Source organism: Crinia signifera, chromosome 1, assembly GCF_055691185.1.
Source record: "Crinia signifera chromosome 1, ASM5569118v1, whole genome shotgun sequence".
Classification (NCBI taxonomy): Eukaryota; Metazoa; Chordata; class Amphibia; order Anura; family Myobatrachidae; genus Crinia; species Crinia signifera.
In genome coordinates this window covers 457,370,432-457,391,044 of record NC_139217.1, presented here as the reverse complement: position 1 = coordinate 457,391,044, position 20,613 = coordinate 457,370,432, and the positions used below count along the sequence as shown (strand labels likewise).

Genomic DNA, 20,613 nt, shown 5'->3' with positions numbered 1-20,613 from the left:
TTTTTCAAACGCATTCTGTGACATGATTAGACCATATCCCATTCAGTCATATCTCTGCATGCGGCAGAAGGGACACATCTGGGGTGGATGTAGGCAGCACTCCGTAAGGGCATATGAATGGACTTGTGACCCTGCAGATTGGAGTGTTGGTGTAAATACACCTTTATTTGGAGAGATTTTGTGCACCAAGGCTAGGACCGGCGCAGGCGCGCACTGATAGGGATGACAGCTGGGACACCAAACGTATGGGTGCAGAAATGAGTACAATGCAGGGAATAGCACTGGAGCTCTATGCATGCAATGCAGTAGCAGTTACTGGTGGCTCGTGTTCATACACTGGGTCAGCCACAGTGTGTAGTGATTGGTCATGGTCAGCCACGGTGTGTAGTGATTGGTCAGTCTGGATCACTGTGCACCATGTTTTATACAGGTAAATTTACCTGTAAAGTAAATCCCATTGGTCATTTACTGTCTAAAAACTACCCCAGCACTTGGGCCACCACAGTATATCTATTCCCCTCAAAGTGTACAAGCCGATTACTCCTAATATATATTAGCCAACCACTACCACCACCAGTCATTGGCCTTCCACCGCAACACAGTATTGTAGTCCGTGTTCTACCATGCAGTGTCCTCTGTGGTCGTTATTGGTGTGGTGACACCATCTCGCATATTACCTAAGGCAACGCATCGACACAAGTCGGCAGTAATTGCATGCACAGAACTAAACGCACATATTTGCCTGTGCGCAGACTTGTGCGTGTCCCTGTACAAACCTTACTGCACCAGTGGGTCATTGGCATCATCAGATTAATGCACAGCAGTATTAAATTTCTCCATGTGTCCCACCCATTTTTTGAACATTTTTTACTTGTGTGTTTACGCCACTGAGCAGAGCACATTTTTCAAGTGGGAGGGCACATTTTACATTCAAAATTTAAATTAGAAACAAAAAATTATATATATAGAAAAGTGCACACTGCACCAGGATTACGGCCATTACACACTATGCCACACACTGTAATGCCTATTGCATATTATGCAGCACACCATAAGGCCTATTACATATTATGCCACACCCCGTAATGTCTATTACATATTATACCACACACCATAATGCCCATTACACATTATGCTACACACTGTAATGCCTATTACATATTATGCCGCACACCATAATGCCTATTACATATTATGCCACACCCTGTAAATGTCTATTACATATTATACCACACCATAATACCCATTACACATTATGCTACACACCGTAATGCCCATTACACATTATGCTACACACTGTAATGCCTATTACATATTATACCACACACCGTAATGCCCATTACACATTATGCCACACACCACAATGCCTATTACATATTATGCCACATAAGTGCTGCTTATCTACATGTTCGTTGCTAGGGATGCACAGTAAGACCAGTTTAAAGGGCAGGGCGGATTTTGAAGTAAAAATATAAAGACAAGCAGGGAGCGGCGACTTGTAAAACAAATCTTAGAGTGAACATCAGGTTTGTCACGTGGCGTAGTGATCAATATATATACATTACTTTCGGCACCCATGCCTTTGTTTTGCCTTGTGCTGAAAACCACTATAGTCCTTGGTATAAATCGTAAGTGCAGACTGTGTATTTTTGGAATCGGGACATCTGTCAGAATGAACTTAGGTCTACAGTCATTAGGTCGACCCCACTAGGTCGACTGGCAGGAATGTCGACCTGCCTTAAGGTCGACATGGGCCAAGGTCGACATGACTTAAGGTCGAATTTGCATAAAGGTCGACATGAGGAAGGTCGACTGGTCATAAGGTCGACATGGGTTTTTCACTGGTTTTTTTATCCGAATGTCGACACAGTCGACATGGACACAGTTGGCAATGAGAATCGGACCCTCGCATCGCTCGCGATGCTTCGGGCACGGTGCCTCGCTGCGCTCTGCACACTATTTTATTCTCCCACCACGCCCTAGTGGATGGTAGGGCATGAAATACCGCCTGTCGGCACATGTCGGCTCAAAAAACAGTGAAAAACCCATGTCGACCTTATGACCAGTCGACCTTCCTCATGTCGACCTTTATGCAAATTCGACCTTAAGTCATGTCGACCTTGGCCCATGTCGACCTTAAGGCAGGTCGACCTTCCTGCCAGTCGACCTAGTGGGGTCGACCTAATGACTGTAGACCTAAGTGCATTCTAATAGATGACCGCATCCCGTATTTTTATATAGTGAGTGAATATGAAGCATTTGGCAACCAATAAGATTCCTTAAATTACATCCTTTGTGCTTTGCTGCCTCTTCCCATTGGACCTGGTAGAACTCGACGTGATAAATTACATAGCGGAGTAAATAAAAGCCTGTAAATTATTAAACATTAACGTCAGGTTGTGCGGCCTTAAATTTGAGAGGCTGAAGGACCTGGTCCGCTTCCAGCACATAATGAAGCAGATGCATCATAAAGAATATTATTTATTTGAACCTATCCATAAATAATTCTTACAGTTGGCAGGACTCGTTCCTGAAGCGAAGTCCCCGCTCTCTTTGAAAGAACTCTACTAAAGTATTTTCTTCTTTCTAGTCCAAGCGGTAAGAAGTTCAGAAGCAAGCCTCAGTTGGCCAGGTACCTGGGGAACTCTGTTGACCTCAGCAGTTTTGACTTCAGAACGGGAAAGATGATGCCCATTAAATTGCAGAAGAACAGACAGAGACTAAGAAATGACCCGCTCAATCAAACAAAGGTTTGTTAGAAGCTCCAATGACCTTTTCAGTCCTACAAAGCTCTTTCTAGCCTGAAAATGACGCTAAGATCCGTCTCTGTGATGCTATGTGGCTATGACAACCCCACATAACCACAGGAATCTGTAAAACCGCAAACAGATAAAAAGCGGACACTAACTTCGGTAACTGATATAAGTAATTAGCTCATTTCCAGGAAATACTGACATATCCGTCTAAGCCACACCGACCTTGGACTTGACCTCCAGCTCGGCTGACGGCTGTTGATTGTAGCGGAGAATTGTATGTTGTAGTCCTTAAAATTAGGTCTACTGTTTACAGGGGTGTGGGACAAGGGATAGAAAACAAAAAGGTAGACAACCATTAGGTCGACGTGCAGAAAGGTCGGGACAAGCATTAGGTTGACATGGGGAAGGTCAACGGTCGACATGGGGTTTTTCACTGTTTTTTTGACCCGAATGTCGACATGGACACGGGTTAAAGTGCACTGTGTCCCCTCGCATGGCTCGCTGCGCTCACGATGCTTCGGGCACGGTGCCTTGCTACGCTCGGCACACTATTTTATTCTCCCACCACACCCTAGTGGGTGGTAGGGCATGAAATACCGCCTGTCGGCACATGTCGGCTCCAAAGAAAGTGGAAAACATCATGTCGACCTTTTGACTGTCGACCTTCCCCATGTCGACCTAATGCTTGTGCCGACCTATTTGAATTTCGACCTTCTTGCATGTCGACCTTCTTGTTTGTCGGCCAAATGGTGTCGACGTTATGGTTGTCAACCTTTTTGTTGTCTACCCGTTGTCCGGATACCGTTTACAGTGGGGTCTACTGAGGTTCCCATGAGGGAATATACAGAAGTGAGTAGGAATCATCGATGGTTTATGGCCGATGTCAAATACTTTTGCCATCAATGGGGGAGAACCAGTATAGCTCTGCCCCCGACAACCTTGAAGCCCTGCACCCACATTCTGATTGGCCCACGGGCCAGTCAGTCAAAGAAAATGGATGACCATCGATAGTCGGTAGTTGGCGTAGTCGGATCGCATTGCATGCGATTTGCGTGCGGTGCAATGTGATGGTACTTGTGTAGTTTCACGGCACCGCGGATCGCATCGCATGCAATGCAATACGATTTAGCACACCCCCACTATCCACGTTACCCCAAAGCGTGGCGAGTGTACGCATCCTCTCGACCTGTTCATACCCCCACTATCCACATTGGCGTGGCGTTGATTTTATAAAGTGTGGCGAGCGCAGCGAAGTGACGTGGAATACACGTCAAGTAATCCGTGTCCCCTCGTGGGGCTCGATGCGCTTACCGCGCTTCGAGCTTGGTGGCTCTCTGCGCTTGCCACACTTTATAAAATCAACTCCACACCGACATGGATAGTGGGGTATGAACAGGTCGGGAGGATGCGTACCGCATCTGCACGCCACGCTTCGAGGTGACGTGGATAGTGGGGGTGTGCTAAATTGCATTACATCGCACCGCATGTCATTGCATTTGATTTGCGTGCAATGCGATCAGCGGGCAGGGGTGCCGTGAAACTGCACAAGTACCATCGCATCGCATGCGATGCGATCCTACTACGCTGAATAGGACACTACGTTAACTACTTAACGGGCGCCATGATAATACACAAGTACCCAGTATTCTCTTTTTACTATTTTTTGAGGGTGTTTCTCAGCAATTACCCTCCCCTCCCTCCTGATCAATTAGTAATGTTCAGTATAATGAAGATATTCATGCAATGCTTACTGGGAAATAATATTTAAATAAGCGTCTTCAAAAGAGAACTGTAAAAGTGGTCTCACTAGACGGCTCTCGACACTATTACACAGCCAAACACGCCACCGTGCCGGTGAGTCCGATCCATCTGGGGGTGGATCCTCTTCCGTAACATAGGGGATTATTCAGGCACAATCGCTGGGTTGCAAATTCACAAACTGGACGATAATCGAACAACTACACATGCGTATGGCTCGTAGGGTGCGTGCACAAGGCCATCCAGCGATAAAATCCACTGTCTTTGATGTTATCGCTGGATTTTATTGCTGGATCGTTGATTGACAGGATACCGGCGTTTGTGGGTGGTCACCAGCCATTATCTGGGAGTGTCATGAAAAACGCATGTGCGCTCAGGCATCTTCATGGCGGGTCAGTGAGGTCAGCTCCGGCCTCGATCAGTCTGTTTCTATTGCACTGGCTGAGTAGGTTCTGCGTTATGGGAAAATGATTCGATGGCGAGTGATGAATGGATTTAGCGGTGATCACTGACCTTTTCGAAGCCTTGCACAGGATTTCACTCTGTCTAGGCAGCGGCTATCTGAATGCGGGGTGCCGATAAATTGCGCCGCTGCGATCAGGTCTGAATAACCCCCAAAGACCTAAGTTTTAGGCGTTACTTCGCTTTGGGGAAGTTTATGCAGGATTAAATCTACAGGGAAAGTGTTCTTACCTGAGATATCGCTATATTCTGTTTTACCACTGTACAATAGTCATACAGTATACGTAAGTAGATTCATTCTCTGAAGAGATAAACATGAACAGCCACAGCCCATACTCCCTTATGATTGCATAGTTGTGACGTTCATTGGTAGCATCCTGCCAGGCCTCTAGAGCCAGGCACGGAATAGTACGGGTGATGTAATCTCTCTCCTATTGACTGGCGTTGTCTATATTGTGTCATTTTTATTCCAATCAGATGTGACTCCGGTGTGATGGACTTGTTAAGCCTCTTCCCAGGAATAACTTTAATAAGAACATTAACATCGTTCAATATTCAATGTAGACCATTTTTGAATTAAATACTTATTAAGTTAATTATTAAGTTATGTGTGTGTGTGTCTGTGGAGGTTTGTTTGTGTTTGTCTTGGTTTGGGACTTCGTGTAAAGGCCCCCCATAGACTATTGTTGTCCTTTATTTATATAGCACCACAAGGGATCTGCAGCGCCCCATTACAGAGGACATAAGAAAATAAGCAAAAACAGTGACTTACAGATTAATATAATAGAGGACAAGTATAGGGGACATAACCACAGCTGCATCAGCAGGGGGCACTGACATAAGTATCATGGTGACAGAACACAGTGACTTGCAGCTATGGTTATGTACCCTGTCCTCTATTGTAGTCACCTGTAAGTCACTGTGTTCTGCCACCCTGATACTTATGTCAGTGTCCTCTGCTGATGCAGCTTTGGTTATGTACCCTGTACTTGTCCTCTATTGTAGTCACCTGTATCAGCAGGCGGCACTGACATAAGCATCTAGGTGGTATTTCACAATACCGCAATGCAATGTCACTGCGCCGGCATCACTGTAGGTTGATAAATGTGCCCCATGGTGTCAAAACATTAGTCCACTATAGAAAGGTCCTCGAAGTTTGCTGAAACAACTGCCATCTACTAACCCTAATACGAGATGCACTCCTTTCCTAGCGAAAAGAAAAGTTGGGCACAGAGATCGTTAAATGTCTTGTCCGCTTATTAGGATGCCAGTCACATGTGCCCTGATGGTGAGTGTGACTGGTGTGATGGAAGTCTGTGGAGAGGTTCAGCAACCACTGTTGTGTTCATCCTTCTCTGCATAGTAACGTGACAAAGCTCCAGCCAGCTACCTGTGACATTCCCCAGTCAGGTTACAGCAGACTGTAGCTGGTGCGTATGGCATGCAGAACGTGTGCCCAGGGAGTATGGTTATTGTCAGGGTATTTGCATTCTTACCTACTTTTGAAAACGAGTTTCAGGAGATTATAGTTGGTAATAGAATTTTGCAAAATGCCCCCGTTGAGGGGGCGTGTCATGCTCCACCCAAAGGGCGTGTCTAGTTCCATATATGGAGAGATTGTGGAAAGAGATTGTGAACGTGGCACCTAGGAGTGTGGGTGTGTACTGCTACACCTGAGAGGAATCTTTTAATATGACTTATATCCAAATGTAGATGAGCTCCAGAACAGTTAGTAAGAGATACTATACTTGGTAAAGTGCTGGGAAATGGGGCTGATGATTCAATGTAAATGTATCTGTCTCTCATTCCTTTTTCCCCCCATAAATGTAACAGTGTAATGTGGGCTAGGTGACATGAGGGAGATTGCTAGACTAATGAGGGCTGAATGAAAAATATACATAGAATAATCAGATAATACAGAGATCTTGGTTGCATATATCTGCAGATATAGGGCTAAGCTCCCAGGCCGTACGTCAAGGCATCTCTGTCACTGGGGGTCCCTAACACTGGGTATGGGTCTGGGGTGTGGGCCCCCAATATGCCGGCACAGGCTGACTACTCCAGGGCAGCACACAAATGAAAATTAGTAGGTGTTAATAAGAAGCACATAAGTGCTATGTAAGGAGGTGAAGGTGTGGTTAAAATAATACATACAATGTGATCGGGAAAACATAAATGTTAATAAAGTGTTAGGGTGTGCTACCCTGGAGCAGACCAGCCCTACCAACACAGGGGGCACCACACTCCCAATCCCATCCCATTCGCAATAACATATATGTCTGGGCTTAATAGCCCAGTGTAAGGCCACATGATAATGGCTTACAACATCTGAGAGCCAGCTTACCTGGAGATACCCCTGGCTTCTCCAATGGCACTCAGGTGTCAGCAATCCCTCCTAATGCTGACCCATCTATGCCTCTCTCAACTGCACAACACTTTTATTGGCAAGCTGCTCAATCAGAGGTGTGTCACTCAGGTGCCAACAGGGAGGGGTAAATCTGGTTAGGGAAAAAAAACAGTTTGTATCCCAATTGCACACTGAATGAAAAATATACATATAATAATCAGATAATACAGAGATCTTGGTTGCATATATCTGCAGATTTATATATATATATATATATATATATATATATATATATATATATATATAGGTTTTTTTTCCTAACCAGATTTACCCCTCCCTGTTGGCACCTGAAAAGAGAATGAGCTGCAAATAGCAACGAATGAGTATAAACGCTCAGCCTGTGCTCCACAAAAAAGAGACATAATTGCTGCAGGGGGGAAGGCAGGTAGGGTAGGTGCCAGCTTAAAGCAAGAGGGAAGATAAGGTGAAGAACAAAAGGTAAATGGCCCCTCCCCAGTGGATAGGCCATACTTAAGGAAGGGGGAGGATGGTGGTCATTACACTCAGAAGCAACCCCAGCAAGGATCATCCAGCAGCAAGAAATGGAACCAGAAATTATGCTAAGTATCTATTTATTTACAAGTATTCCTTCTTATTATTTTACTTAATCTCCTATTCGGCACCCTGCCACCCTCTATAGTCGCCCGTCACAAACTCCCAATGTATGTTATGAATTCAATAGTCAATGCAGCATACACAGGTTCTGGTTCTGCCTGGTCACAGTGGCTCTGGTTCTGCCTGGTCACAGAGGTTCTGGTTCTGCCTGGTCACAGTGGCTCTGGTTCTGCCTGGTCACAAAGGTTCTGGTTCTGCCTGGTCACAGTGGGCATTATTGCCATTGCTGCTCTCTTATTAAGCATCTGTCCTCTCTCAGTAATACCACATGCTGTTTGGGCAACTTTCCCCTAAGGAATAAAGGCACCTTATAGGGTTTGTACACCAATTACCTAACAGTACAGTTGGGATTCAGGGCAGGAGTAGTTCAATGCTGCTTAATAGGAGGTTACTACAAGGGACAAGGCCAAAATATAAGTACTTTATATATATAAGGGATTTAAGATTATACTCCCTGCAACCTTTAGCAAAGCAGCAGAGAATTAGGCCCAATGGAGACAAGCAAGTTTAAAACAAGTCTCATGATCCCCCCCCCCCACCCCCCCTTAATGAAATTACTGAGGGCTTGTTTACATGACATAGCAGGGGGGATTTTCTTTGATAGAGATGATATCGCCTTTCACCCTGCATCTACTCCTCCCAACATGAACCATGAACCAGGCTGCCTAGCAATGGAAAACAAATGCATAGTTTTGTACAGATAAATGTTGGAAGAACTGAATTGTTTTTTCAGTAACATAATATAATATTGCGTAGCAGCGTTATTAAGATATGGCTAATCAATAATGTAAGAGAGGCAGAATGCAAATATGGGAATGCATGGTTGCAAGTGTATATTTATAATGTTAATATAATGCAATATAAGGCAGGAGTATTAATATGGTGGCACATTTTTCAGCGTGCAAGGCATCATAGGGTTATAATATACAGTATTAGAAAGATGTCGCTGAATGGGGGAATGATATATTGTATCAGGTTAAATTAAGCTGCATTCAGAAGTATAACATGGTGTTGCATACAAAATAGTAACTTCATTGTTACATGTTATATGTACAATCATAATGGTAGTACATGATATCAATAAGTGAATTCATTATGTTTGTGCATGTTTAGCATTTTACTTCAGTATTAGACTGAATGTTCAAATATTCTCGGTAAAGCGCTGCGCAATATCTAATGGGTATTATTAATAAGGGCACAGGGAGGGAACCATAGTTCTGATAGCAACTAAGTTTGCGGTACATGCATGGCCTTCGCATGGAAGAAATATTACTGATGCTGGGTGCAAAGGTAGATGGATCCTTTAACAGATAAGGCAAAATAAATAAGTAAATAAATAAATAAAAATGGGTGTACGCATAATGTTCCCTCCAAGTCTAGCTGTTGTTAGCCAGTTTGTTTTATCTCGGTTTACAATTGTAAAGCGCAATGGAATCTGCTGCGCTATATAAGACACTGTAACGGAATCTGCTGCGCTATATAAGACACTGTAACGGAATCTGCTGTGCTATATAAGACACTGTAACGGAATCTGCTGCGCTATATAAGACACTGTAACGGAATCTGCTGCGCTATATAAGACACTGTAACGGAATCTGCTGCGCTATATAAGAATCTGTTAATAAATCAATAAATAAACTGCACAGTACAGGTAACTGCTCAGTGCGCATTAGCTTGCCAATTAGGAGGAATGTGCTGGAAATTCTGACATGGAATAAGCAAAGCACAATAATTATAAGAAAAACTATGTCATTTTATGTAACTTGGGTAGTAAACCATCATAGCTGCAATAATGACAGGTATCAGAAGGGTGCAAGCAGACATATGCGCAGTGCACCTGCCAGCAATGTGGTGGCTAATACTTCTAACCTTTATGCAAATACGAGGGATAACAGCCCCTTCGACAACATGCTAGCAGTTTAACAACCCCAATTTTCATTAGGAAATTGGGTTCTCTGTTTAAGCTTAGTACAAGTTCTCTATCATGGTCATTTAGAACAAAGGTAATGAACTATTTACTGAACAAGCTTAGTGAAGTGTCTAATGCCAATGGGGCTTAAGGGGACGTTACAAATTCCATGGGGGTAGTTATCAGCGCAAATTCAGTCACTTGTATATGGATAGAGGCAGTTTAAGAAACGGAAAAAGGAGAATGCATGGAGGTGGCATTATAGGATTATTGCTCAGGTTTGGGAGGCTGCATGGTCCAACGTATTTACACACAGTACAAACTAACATGCTTTATGTCACCTCGCAGTGCAACCCTTCTTCTTCCACATGCAGATGCCTAATGATCGGAGGAGGCGGGCAGGCTGATGACCTGGACGGACACTGTGCTACGACAATGCAGAAAGCGTAGTATGCAAAAGTACTCTTCCTTGACAGGAAGGAGGGGTGAAGCTAGCATGGCCATTCATGGGGCCCCAGGAAAGAACAAGTTAAGGCCAGCATGGAGGAGGTATGAGGTACCCGGCATGCAGGCAAGAGGAGGGTCTGCTACTGGAGCTGTCCCCAATAATGCTTCACATACAACAGCACATACAGCACCAGGGGCCAGTACTGCAAATACAGGCACGCATGCAGACACTGCGGCAAAGGGCACCCAGCAAAGGAATGCTACAAGAGATCAGGGGGTTACACAGTGCCTAAAACAGAATGAGATCAGCGCAATAAGTAAGGCCGCAACCCCGATACAACTAAAAACATGCAAAAATGGCTAGGATGGTACCACAACAAAGAAGATGCAGAGTTTCTGGAAAAGGAACCCACTTTACAGCAGCTAGTAGTGTCCCCCTTGGGGGGTAGTACCAAAAAAGACACCTGGGAAATTCATATAAATACAGCACATGTCATACCCCGCAGGAGGGTCGGTAAACGATGCTATAGAAAAGCAGCAGTGCAGCGTGGCTTACCAGTCTTTTGAGGACGTGCTCAAAATAGTGCGCAGCTGCGGGGAAGTGGCCCTTATGGGGAAGATAGATATCGAATCAGCATTCAGGCTCCTTCTGCTTCACCCCCAGAGTCAAAGATTCATGGGCCTCAAATTTGAGGGCAGTTATTTCATTGACCTATACTTACCAATGGGCTGCGCCATTTCATGCGCTTTCTTCGAAAAATTCAGTACTTTCCTGCACTGGTGCGTGGAAGCAGGAACAGGCAGTAAGACAATGGCACACTACTTGGACGACTTTCTAATGGTTGGCCAGGCTAATACCGATAGACGCGAGCAGCTGCTCAAATCCACCCAGGCGCTATTCCACACATTTGGGGTACCAATAGCAACCGAAAAAACAGAAGGACCAACAACAAGGCTCTCCTACCTAGGCATTGAAATAGACACCTTAGACAAGACGTTTAGGTTACCAGAAGACAAGGTGTCCAACCTCCTGGGGCAGATTAGCGAGCACGCAAGGGCAAAGAAATTGACACTAAAACTGCTCCAATCATTGCTGGGGTCACTAAACTTTGCGTGCAGGATGATCCCTATGGGCAGAATCTTCTGTCTCAAACTGGAAAGGGCCACAGCGGGGACAAAAAGGGGCATCACTTAGGTAACAGCAGAGATTAGAGAAGACATGCTCATGTGGGAAACCTTTTTCTAGAAAGTCAATGGAGTAAGGATCCGGCTGGCACCACCTATGCCAAACAAGAAGTTACACCTATACACGGACGCAGCAGAGTCATGGGGCTTCGGAGATTACCTAGAGCAGGGGTGGGGAACCTCAGGCCCGGGGGCCGTATGCGGCCCCCGTAGTCGGTCTGAGTGGCCCACTCACCTGCCCGGCGGCTTTGCCGGTAGTCAAGTACAGGGGAATTCTCGCAAGAGGTTGGTAGTCCTCGCAAGATTCCTCTTATTCAACAGCAGTCGGAGACTGTCAGTCCTATTCAGCGGCAGCCGCCGGAGTGTGGGACGGCTGCAGCAGGACAATTTGTAAGGGAAATGTTTACATATGGCCCCCGAAGGATTTTTTCCCCATACAAACGGCCCTTGGCACAAAAAAGGTTCCCCACCCCTGACCTAGAGGGAGAATGGTGCGCGGCGCTGTGGCCCCAGAGCTGGGCAGAGGAGGGGCTGACTAAGAACTTGCTGCTTCTGGAGCTGTTCCCAATAATAGTAGCAGTTGAATTGTGGGACAGCAGGTTAGCCAACAAGGAGATAACTTTCTGGTGTGACAACTTGGGGTAGTGCAGGTGGTCAACAAGGAAAGGCCTCCTCCCCGCCAGCGATTAACCTGATCAGGCACCTGGTATTGGGGTGTCTGCAACACAACATTAACTTCCGTGCCAGGTGTAGACAACAAAGTAGCCGATGCCCTCTCCAGGGGAAAATGCGAAGCCTTTAGGGAGGCAGCACCGCAGGCTCAGCTGCAAGGTTTAACCTGTTCTCATCACTTATGGCAGATTGTGAAGACGAGGTGTTACCACAACAACAGGCAACAAAGGTCAGAGCACAGTATGGACAAGAACATAGCTCGGTCACAGCCATCTGGGCAGAGAGTAAGCTGGGGACTAGGACACCAGCAGGCATTAGGGGACAGAAAAACCCATCAGACTAGAGTCCAGGGCGAGGTAGGGTCACGGTAGGGTGGCGGGCTACGGTCCTAGGACCTAGCGTTGGCGGAAGTACTGCGGGCCAGCCAAGGTGGGCGCCAGGCCTGGCGTCGGGGGGCAAAACGGGATCACCCACGGGTACAGGTCGTCAGTTGCGAGAAGGGGATCTCGGCCCCCCAGGCGGTTACATGATTCAGTTGATAAGGGCTGGTGGACCGCAGTGCTATCTTTGCCACCCAAATTAAGTAACAGTAAATCTGAAATCAAGTTAATAAATTGTGACCATTTAATTCGCCAAAAATACTATACTCCGACTGGTTATTTCAGGTACAAGGGGAAGGTTACAAAAGGGGAAAGAAGGGGAGGAGATGGTGCTTTGGGTTCAAGGTTTGTTGACTGGTGAGGGGCATCAGGCGCTCAGCGGTTTAAAGAGAATGAGCTGCAAATAGCAACGAATGAGTATAAACGCTCAGCCTGTGCTCCACAAAAAAGAGACATAATTGCTGCAGGGGGGAAGGCAGGTAGGGTAGGTGCCAGCTTAAAGCAAGAGGGAAGATAAGGTGAAGAACAAAAGGTAAATGGCCCCTCCCCAGTGGATAGGCCATACTTAAGGAAGGGGGAGGATGGTGGTCATTACACTCAGAAGCAACCCCAGCAAGGATCCCACCCACCCACCCCAAGAGGAAGAAGGAACAACATTAAGCAACTTCAAGAAGGCAAAGCAACAGACGGAAGTACTGCAGACCAGCCATGGTATGGCGCTAGGCCTGGCGTCGGGGGCGGAAGTACTGCGGGCCAGCCAAGGTGGGCGCCAGGCCTGGCGTCGGGGGGCAAAACGGGATCACCCACGGGTACAGGTCGTCAGTTGCGAGAAGGGGATCCCGGCCCCCCAGGCGGTTACATGATTCAGTTGATAAGGGCTGGTGGACCGCAGTGCTATTTTTGCCACCCAAATTAAGTAACAGTAAATTTGCAGGAAGGGGGTCATTACACTCAGAAGCAACCCCCCGCAAGGATCCCACCCACCCACCACAAGAGGAAGAAGGAACAACATTAAGCAACTTCAAGAAGGCAAAGCAGCAGACGGAAGTACTGCGGACCAGCCATGGTATGGCGCTAGGCCTGGCGTCGGGGGCGGAAGTACTGCGGGCCAGCCAAGGTGGGCGCCAGGCCTGGCGTCGGGGGGCAAAACGGGATCACCCACGGGTACAGGTCGTCAGTTGCGAGAAGGGGATCTCGGCCCCCCAGGCGGTTACATGATTCAGTTGATAAGGGCTGGTGGACCGCAGTGCTATCTTTGCCACCCAAATTAAGTAACAGTAAATCTGAAATCAAGTTAATAAATTGTGACCATTTAATTCGCCAAAAATACTATACTCCGACTGGTTATTTCAGGTACAAGGGGAAGGTTACAAAAGGGGAAAGAAGGGGAGGAGATGGTGCTTTGGGTTCAAGGTTTGTTGACTGGTGAGGGGCATCAGGCGCTCAGCGGTTTATGACATTACCTCTGATTGAGCAGCTTGCCAATAAAAGTGTTGTGTAGACTAATGAGGGAGAGAGGGAGATTGCTGCTATGTCAGGGAGTCTCCTGCAGAATGCAGGAGGGGAGGTAACTATGATGTACTGTAACAGTGTAATGTGGGCTAGGTGACATGAGGGAGATTGCTAGACTAATGAGGGAGAGAGGGAGATTGCTGCTATGTCAGGGAGTCTCCTGCAGAATGCAGGAGGGGAAGGTAACTATGATGTAACAGTGTAATGTGGGCTAGGTGACATGAGGGAGATTGCTAGACTAATGAGGGAGAGAGGGCGATTGCTGCTATTTCAGGGAGTCTCCTGCAGAATGCAGACGGGGAGGTAACTATGATGTAACAGTGTAATGTGGGCTAGGTGACATGAGGGAGATTGCTAGACTAATGAGGGAGAGAGGGAATTTGCTGCTATTTCAGGGAGTCTCCTGCAGAATGCAGGAGGGGAAGGTAACTATGATGTAACAGTGTAATGTGGGCTAGGTGACATGAGGGAGATTGCTAGACTAATGAGGGAGAGTGGGAGATTGCTGCTATTTCAGGGAGTCTCCTGCAGAATGCAGGCGGGGAGGTAACTATGATGTAACAGTGTAATGTGGGCTAGGTGACATGAGGGAGATTGCTAGACTAATGAGGGAGAGAGGGAATTTGCTGCTATTTCAGGGAGTCTCCTGCAGGATGCAGGAGGGTAGGTAACTATGATGTAACAGTGTAATGTGGGCTAGGTGACATGAGGGAGATTGCCAGACTAATGAGGGAGAGAGGGAGATTGCTGCTATGTCAGGGAGTCTCCTGCAGAATGCAGAAGGGGAGGTAACTATGATGTAACAGTGTAATGTGGGCTAGGTGACATGAGGGAGATTGCTAGACTAATGAGGGAGAGAGGGAGATTGCTGCTATATCAGGGAGTCTCCTGCAGAATGCAGGAGGGGAGGTAACTATGATGTACTGTAACAGTGTAATGTGGGCTAGGTGACATGAGGGAGATTGCTAGACTAATGAGGGAGAGAGGGAGATTGCTGCTATATCAGGGAGTCTCCTGCAGAATGCAGGAGGGGAGGTAACTATGATGTACTGTAACAGTGTAATGTGGGCTAGGTGACATGAGGGAGATTGCTAGACTAATGAGGGAGAGAGGGAGATTGCTGCTATATCAGGGAGTCTCCTGCAGAATGCAGGAGGGGAGGTAACTATGATGTACTGTAACAGTGTAATGTGGGCTAGGTGACATGAGGGAGATTGCTAGACTAATGAGGGAGAGAGGGAGATTGCTGCTATGTCAGGGAGTCTCCTGCAGAATGCAGGAGGGGAAGGTAACTATGATGTAACAGTGTAATGTGGGCTAGGTGACATGAGGGAGATTGCTAGACTAATGAGGGAGAGTGGGAGATTGCTGCTTTTTCAGGGAGTCTCCTGCAGAATGCAGGCGGGGAGGTAACTATGGTGTAACAGTGTAATGTGGGCTAGGTGACATGAGGGAGATTGCTAGACTAATGAGGGAGAGAGGGAGATTGCTGCTATTTCAGGGAGTCTCCTGCAGAATGCAGGAGGGGAGGCAGCTATGGGGTATTGCAGTACGCTGGCTTCCCGGCATGGTTACTGCATTGGTGCCGGGCACCTGTAGAAGTCAGTAACCCAGAGATAACCTTACAAGCCCATTTATCAATGCGTTTTAGCTATTTAAAGCTTGTTGCATATGATGGTGCCCCAGCCAATCAGTTACCAACTACATTTTTCAAATATATGACAGTTTAGGAGCTGATTGGCTGGAGAGCCATTTGTCATATGCAATGAGTTTTAAATAGCTAAAACGCGTTGATAAATGGGCCCCTTAGAACTGGCGCTGCCCATTTCCTCTGCTGTCTGCCGTTTTAGCTTCAGTTTGCTGACTGCTGTCCTGTATCTACATGGGAGCTTAGTGCTGGTGCGCGGCTGCATCTTCAGGTGACAGAATTGTCACCCCCTAGTATTCACATTAATATGACCAAGTTGTCCTAGACAACAGGCTGCGGCCAGCATTACTGACACATATCCTGCTATGCACAGGCAGAACATCGCTCCCCTGTGATAGTATCTTCTTCCGCTCTGATGGTTTCCCGTAACATTACATTTTATACATATATTATTCAACTTGCACATTAGCCGGTCCTTCACTTTAATTGCAATGGTGATTGCAGATTATGGCTGCACTCTGTAGATTATGTACATCGCTCATGCTCACAGATCCCGGGGGAAATGGTAATGGGCTTGCAGACCTGTGTCTGTATGAGACTGCTGTGCTTACCCTGCTGTACTGGGGTATATACTGTACGTCCTGCCACATTATAGTGGAGTCGGCACAGTGTTCTAGCCTGTAGCACTTTATAACAAGGCATCGAAGGACAGGTATGTCCATGGATATCCGAGCATCCTGGGTCCGGGAATGCGGTAATTTGGTCTACAGCATGATGGTCGACATGGGTCTAGGTCGACATGGGAAAAGGTCGACATGGTTCTAGGTAAAAAGGTTGTTAGTTCGACAGGTCATTAGTTCGACAGTGTCTAGGTCGACAGTGAATAGGTCGACATGGGGTTTTTCAATGTTTTTTTGAGCCGACATGTGCCGACAGGCGGTATTTCATGCCCTTCCATCCACTAGGGTGTGGTGGGAGAATAAAAGTGTGCCGTGCGCAGCGAGGCGCTGTGCCCGACGCATTGCGAACGCAGCGAGCGATGCGAGGGGATGTGGTGCACTTTAAACTGTGTCCATGTTGACTGTGTTGACATTCAGGTAAAAAAACTGTGAAAAACTCCATGTCGACCTTTTGCCTGTCGACCTAGACATTGTCGAACTAACGACCTGTCAAACGAATGACCTTTCGACCTTTTCCCACGTCGACCTGTTTCATGTCGACCTTTTCCCATGTCGGCCTAATGGTGTCAACCTAATGTCGACCATCATGCTGTAGACCAAATGATCCCAACACCTGGGTCCAAACCCAGGTACTTACCTGGGTTGGATTGCTGGGAAAGTAGACCTGGGATTTTTCCACTAGCAAAAAACCCGGGTCGGTGCGCGTCCCCGCGCAAAATCCTGGGTTATTGTTGCTAGAGGAAAAGGGGCATTGTCACAAGCTGATCTGAGCATTGTGTGACTGGTAGAAGGTCCAAGTCTGTGTTAATGTGGTGTTCCGTATTAGTTGATGGGTGTGTATGTGTGTGGGATTCTGTATGGCAATCCTTTAGGGATGATGTGGGAAGTCCAGATTGAACCTTTGTATAAAAGAAACCTATTTGGAATAATCCCTGAACTCTGATCTGTTAATGGGACCTAAACATGGGGTGATCTTGGGACATTTTCTAAGCGATTGGACTTAATTTGACTTAATAGCTTTGAAAAGGCCCCTACGTCACTCCGTGTCATAGCGATAGCGATGTACAGCCCTGCGTGTCGCTATTGCCCGGCGTTTAAGATCCAGCATGCTGGACAAATGTAGTGAGATCGCCGCTGACCGATCTTGCTGATCGATGTGAGCAATCTAGCATTGCTCGGATCGCTCAGCAAAATCTCTATGCGTGTAGGCCCCTTTAATATACTCCAGAGAACAAGCACAAATATGGGGCCTACACACAGGGAGATTTTGCTGCACGATCTGAGCGATTTCTTCACCTTACTTAGGTAAAATGGTACTTGTGTAGATTCACGGCGCCACCGCGCGCACAGTCTCTCATGAAACTTGGCAGCTTGCCAGACTCTGTGTTTACTGAGCGCGTGCTGCTCTAGATGTAATGTACGTTATCAGCATAGCACTGGCAGCAGCAGCGCGTGCTGCCCAGCGCTGACAGGTCATTGTGGTACTTGTAGTTCCACAGTGGACACCCCGGCACACCGCTAACGAGTGGGGCTTGACCCCGGCACACCGCTATCATAGGGGGTGTCCCAAATAAAGACGCTAAAATTTAGACGCTTTAGCATCTAAATTTACACTCCCTGCAAACCGCTAAGTAGGGTGCACCTAAATTTAGACACTAAAGCGTCTAGATTTAGTAGGGTGTAGGTACATAGGGTTTGCAGGGAGTGTAAATTTAGATGCTAAAGCGTCTAAATTTTAGCGTCTGCATTTGGGACACCCCCTATGATAGCGGTGTGCCGGGTTCAAGCCCCGTTCGTTAGCGGTGTGCCGGGGTGTCCACTGTGGAACTACAAGTACCACAATGACCTGTCAGCGCTGGGCAGCACGCGCTGCAGCTGTCAGTCAAGGATTTAAAGGCCACAGCTCGACAGGAATGGATTGCTGGACCTCTACCAGCTGCTGGGTCCCTGTTGGAAGGTCTTTTCCTCTGTGGGGTGATCCGAGACTTTCCCCTGCTGCCAGCATCCAGCAGCCCATGCCAGATTGTGCTGTATTGCACTGAGCTGTAATTCCCTGGCAGGAGCTCAGCTTTTCAGCTGGTGGCTGGGTAAGATCACTTTCTGCAGCTCTGTGTTATGTACACTGTTGCCGTCCTGTGAAGGTAGCTGTGCCAGTGTGCGGTGAGGACATCTGTAGCAGGCCGCATTCCTTCCATGCCTCAGCGTAATTTATGTACCATGGTATTGTGTCTGGTTGTGGGCTGCTGGGAAAGGACAGCGGAACATGGGGGTTCTCCCACGGCTCTGCGCATAGGAAATGTTGGAGCTAAATAAATAAAACCTACTCCCATTCTGTCCAGCTGAATCCTGGATGTCTGGGGGTGAAATACCTGGGAGCGGGCAGTGTGGATACAGTTCTTATGTTTGTATAGCGCACACCTATTGCTCATTGCCCCAGTGGAGCATTCAATCTGCGAATGTACGCAGCCTAGTGAGCAGGCCTGAATTGGGCCATATTTTCCCAACCATATGGACACACAGCTATGCTAGGGTAAATCTACCAGTATATATTTGGGAGTGTGTGTGGAAATCCATGCAAACATGTGAAGAACATACAAGCTCCACACAGATTGTGTAAGAGTTGGACTCTGTATGACTTTGTAGCTGTGAGGCTGTAATGCTAACCACGTTCCCCACTTCTGTACAGTGGCCTGGCCTGCCGCTATATAGTGTAATGCTTTCATTCACATTATTAGTCTCCACCATGCTATTGGACGTCAGGGGGACGGGTAATTATATTAACCAATGACCTAACCACAACTGATCCACAAGCTGGTGGCTTTCACTGACAAAGTTTGTGCCTTATGAGCTTTCTACTGAGCTTGCAATTACGATTTAATACTTATACTACCTGATGGTGGCCGATAATCGATACACTGCGTATGCGTACAGCTCAGAATTCGAATGCGCGAGGCCATCCAACTATTTCTATTCGCACGTAATTCGCACGGTGACTGACAGGAAGTAGGCGTCTGGTGGTAGAAACCATTCATTTAGTGGAATGTGGTATAACACACTGACAGTCGGGATTCTGACAGTCATTAGCCCAACGTCGGAATCCCAACTGCACAGCGTGGGGAGCACAATGAAGCCCCTTGCGGGCTCTCTGCACTCGCCACCTATTTTATTCTCCCTCTATGGGGGTCGTGGACCCCCACGAGGGAGCAGTCGAGATTCTGACGTCTGGATAATGACTGTCGGGATCCCTACTATTGGTGAGTCGTCCGGCACCCATTTAGTGGGAGTGCTACTAAAAACACAGGCGTGCCAGGTAAACGTTAGGGAGTGTCGGGGAAACACAGACGTGCCAGGTCAACGTTAGGGAGTGTCCAGGAAACACAGGCGTGCCAGGTAAACGTTAGGGAGTGTCCAGGAAACACAGGCATGCCAGGTAAACGTTAGGGAGCGTCCAGGAAACACAGGCGTGCCAGGTAAATGCTAGGGAGTGGCCAGGAAACACAGGCGTGCCAGGTAAACATTAGGGAGTGTCCGGGAAACACAGGCGTACCAGGTAAACGTACGGGAGTGTCCAGGAAACAGAGGCGTGCCAGGCAAACGTACGGGAGTGTCCAGGAAACACAGGCGTGCCAGGTAAACGTTTAGGGAGTGTCCGGGAAACACAGGCGTGCCAGGTAAACATTAGGGAGTGTCCGGGAAACACAGGCGTGCCAGGTAAACGTTAGGGAGTGTCCGGGAAACACAGACGTGCCAGATCAACGTTAGGGAGTGTCCAGGAAACACAGGCGTGCCAGGTAAACGTTAGGGAGTGTCCAGGAAACACAGGCGTGCCAGGTAAACGTTAGGGAGTGTCCGGGAAACACAGACGTGCCAGGTCAACGTTAGGGAGTGTCCGGGAAACACAGGCGTGCCAGGTAAATGCTAGGGAGTGTCCAGGAAACACAGGCGTGCCAGGTAAACGTTAGGGAGCATCCAGGAAACACAGGCGTGCCAGGTAAATGCTAGGGAGTGGCCAGGAAACACAGGCGTGCCAGGTAAACATTAGGGAGTGTCCGGGAAACACAGGCGTACCAGGTAAACGTACGGGAGTGTCCAGGAAACAGAGGCGTGCCAGGTAAACGTACGGGAGTGTCCAGGAAACACAGGCGTGCCAGGTAAACGTTTAGGGAGTGTCCGGGAAACACA

At 47.4% G+C, this 20,613-nt stretch overlaps 1 protein-coding gene across 1 annotated transcript in view; it reads left to right on the top strand.

Annotated features, from left to right (window-relative positions):
* LOC146021482 (methyl-CpG-binding domain protein 2-like) overlaps positions 1-20,613 on the top strand; it is a 74,394-nt gene that overhangs the window by 16,610 nt on the left and 37,171 nt on the right. Inside the window, exon 2 of the mRNA XM_083155200.1 lies at positions 2,591-2,750. Within this exon, the coding sequence (XP_083011326.1) occupies positions 2,591-2,750 (160 nt within the window). The remainder of the gene's footprint in view (positions 1-2,590; positions 2,751-20,613) is intronic.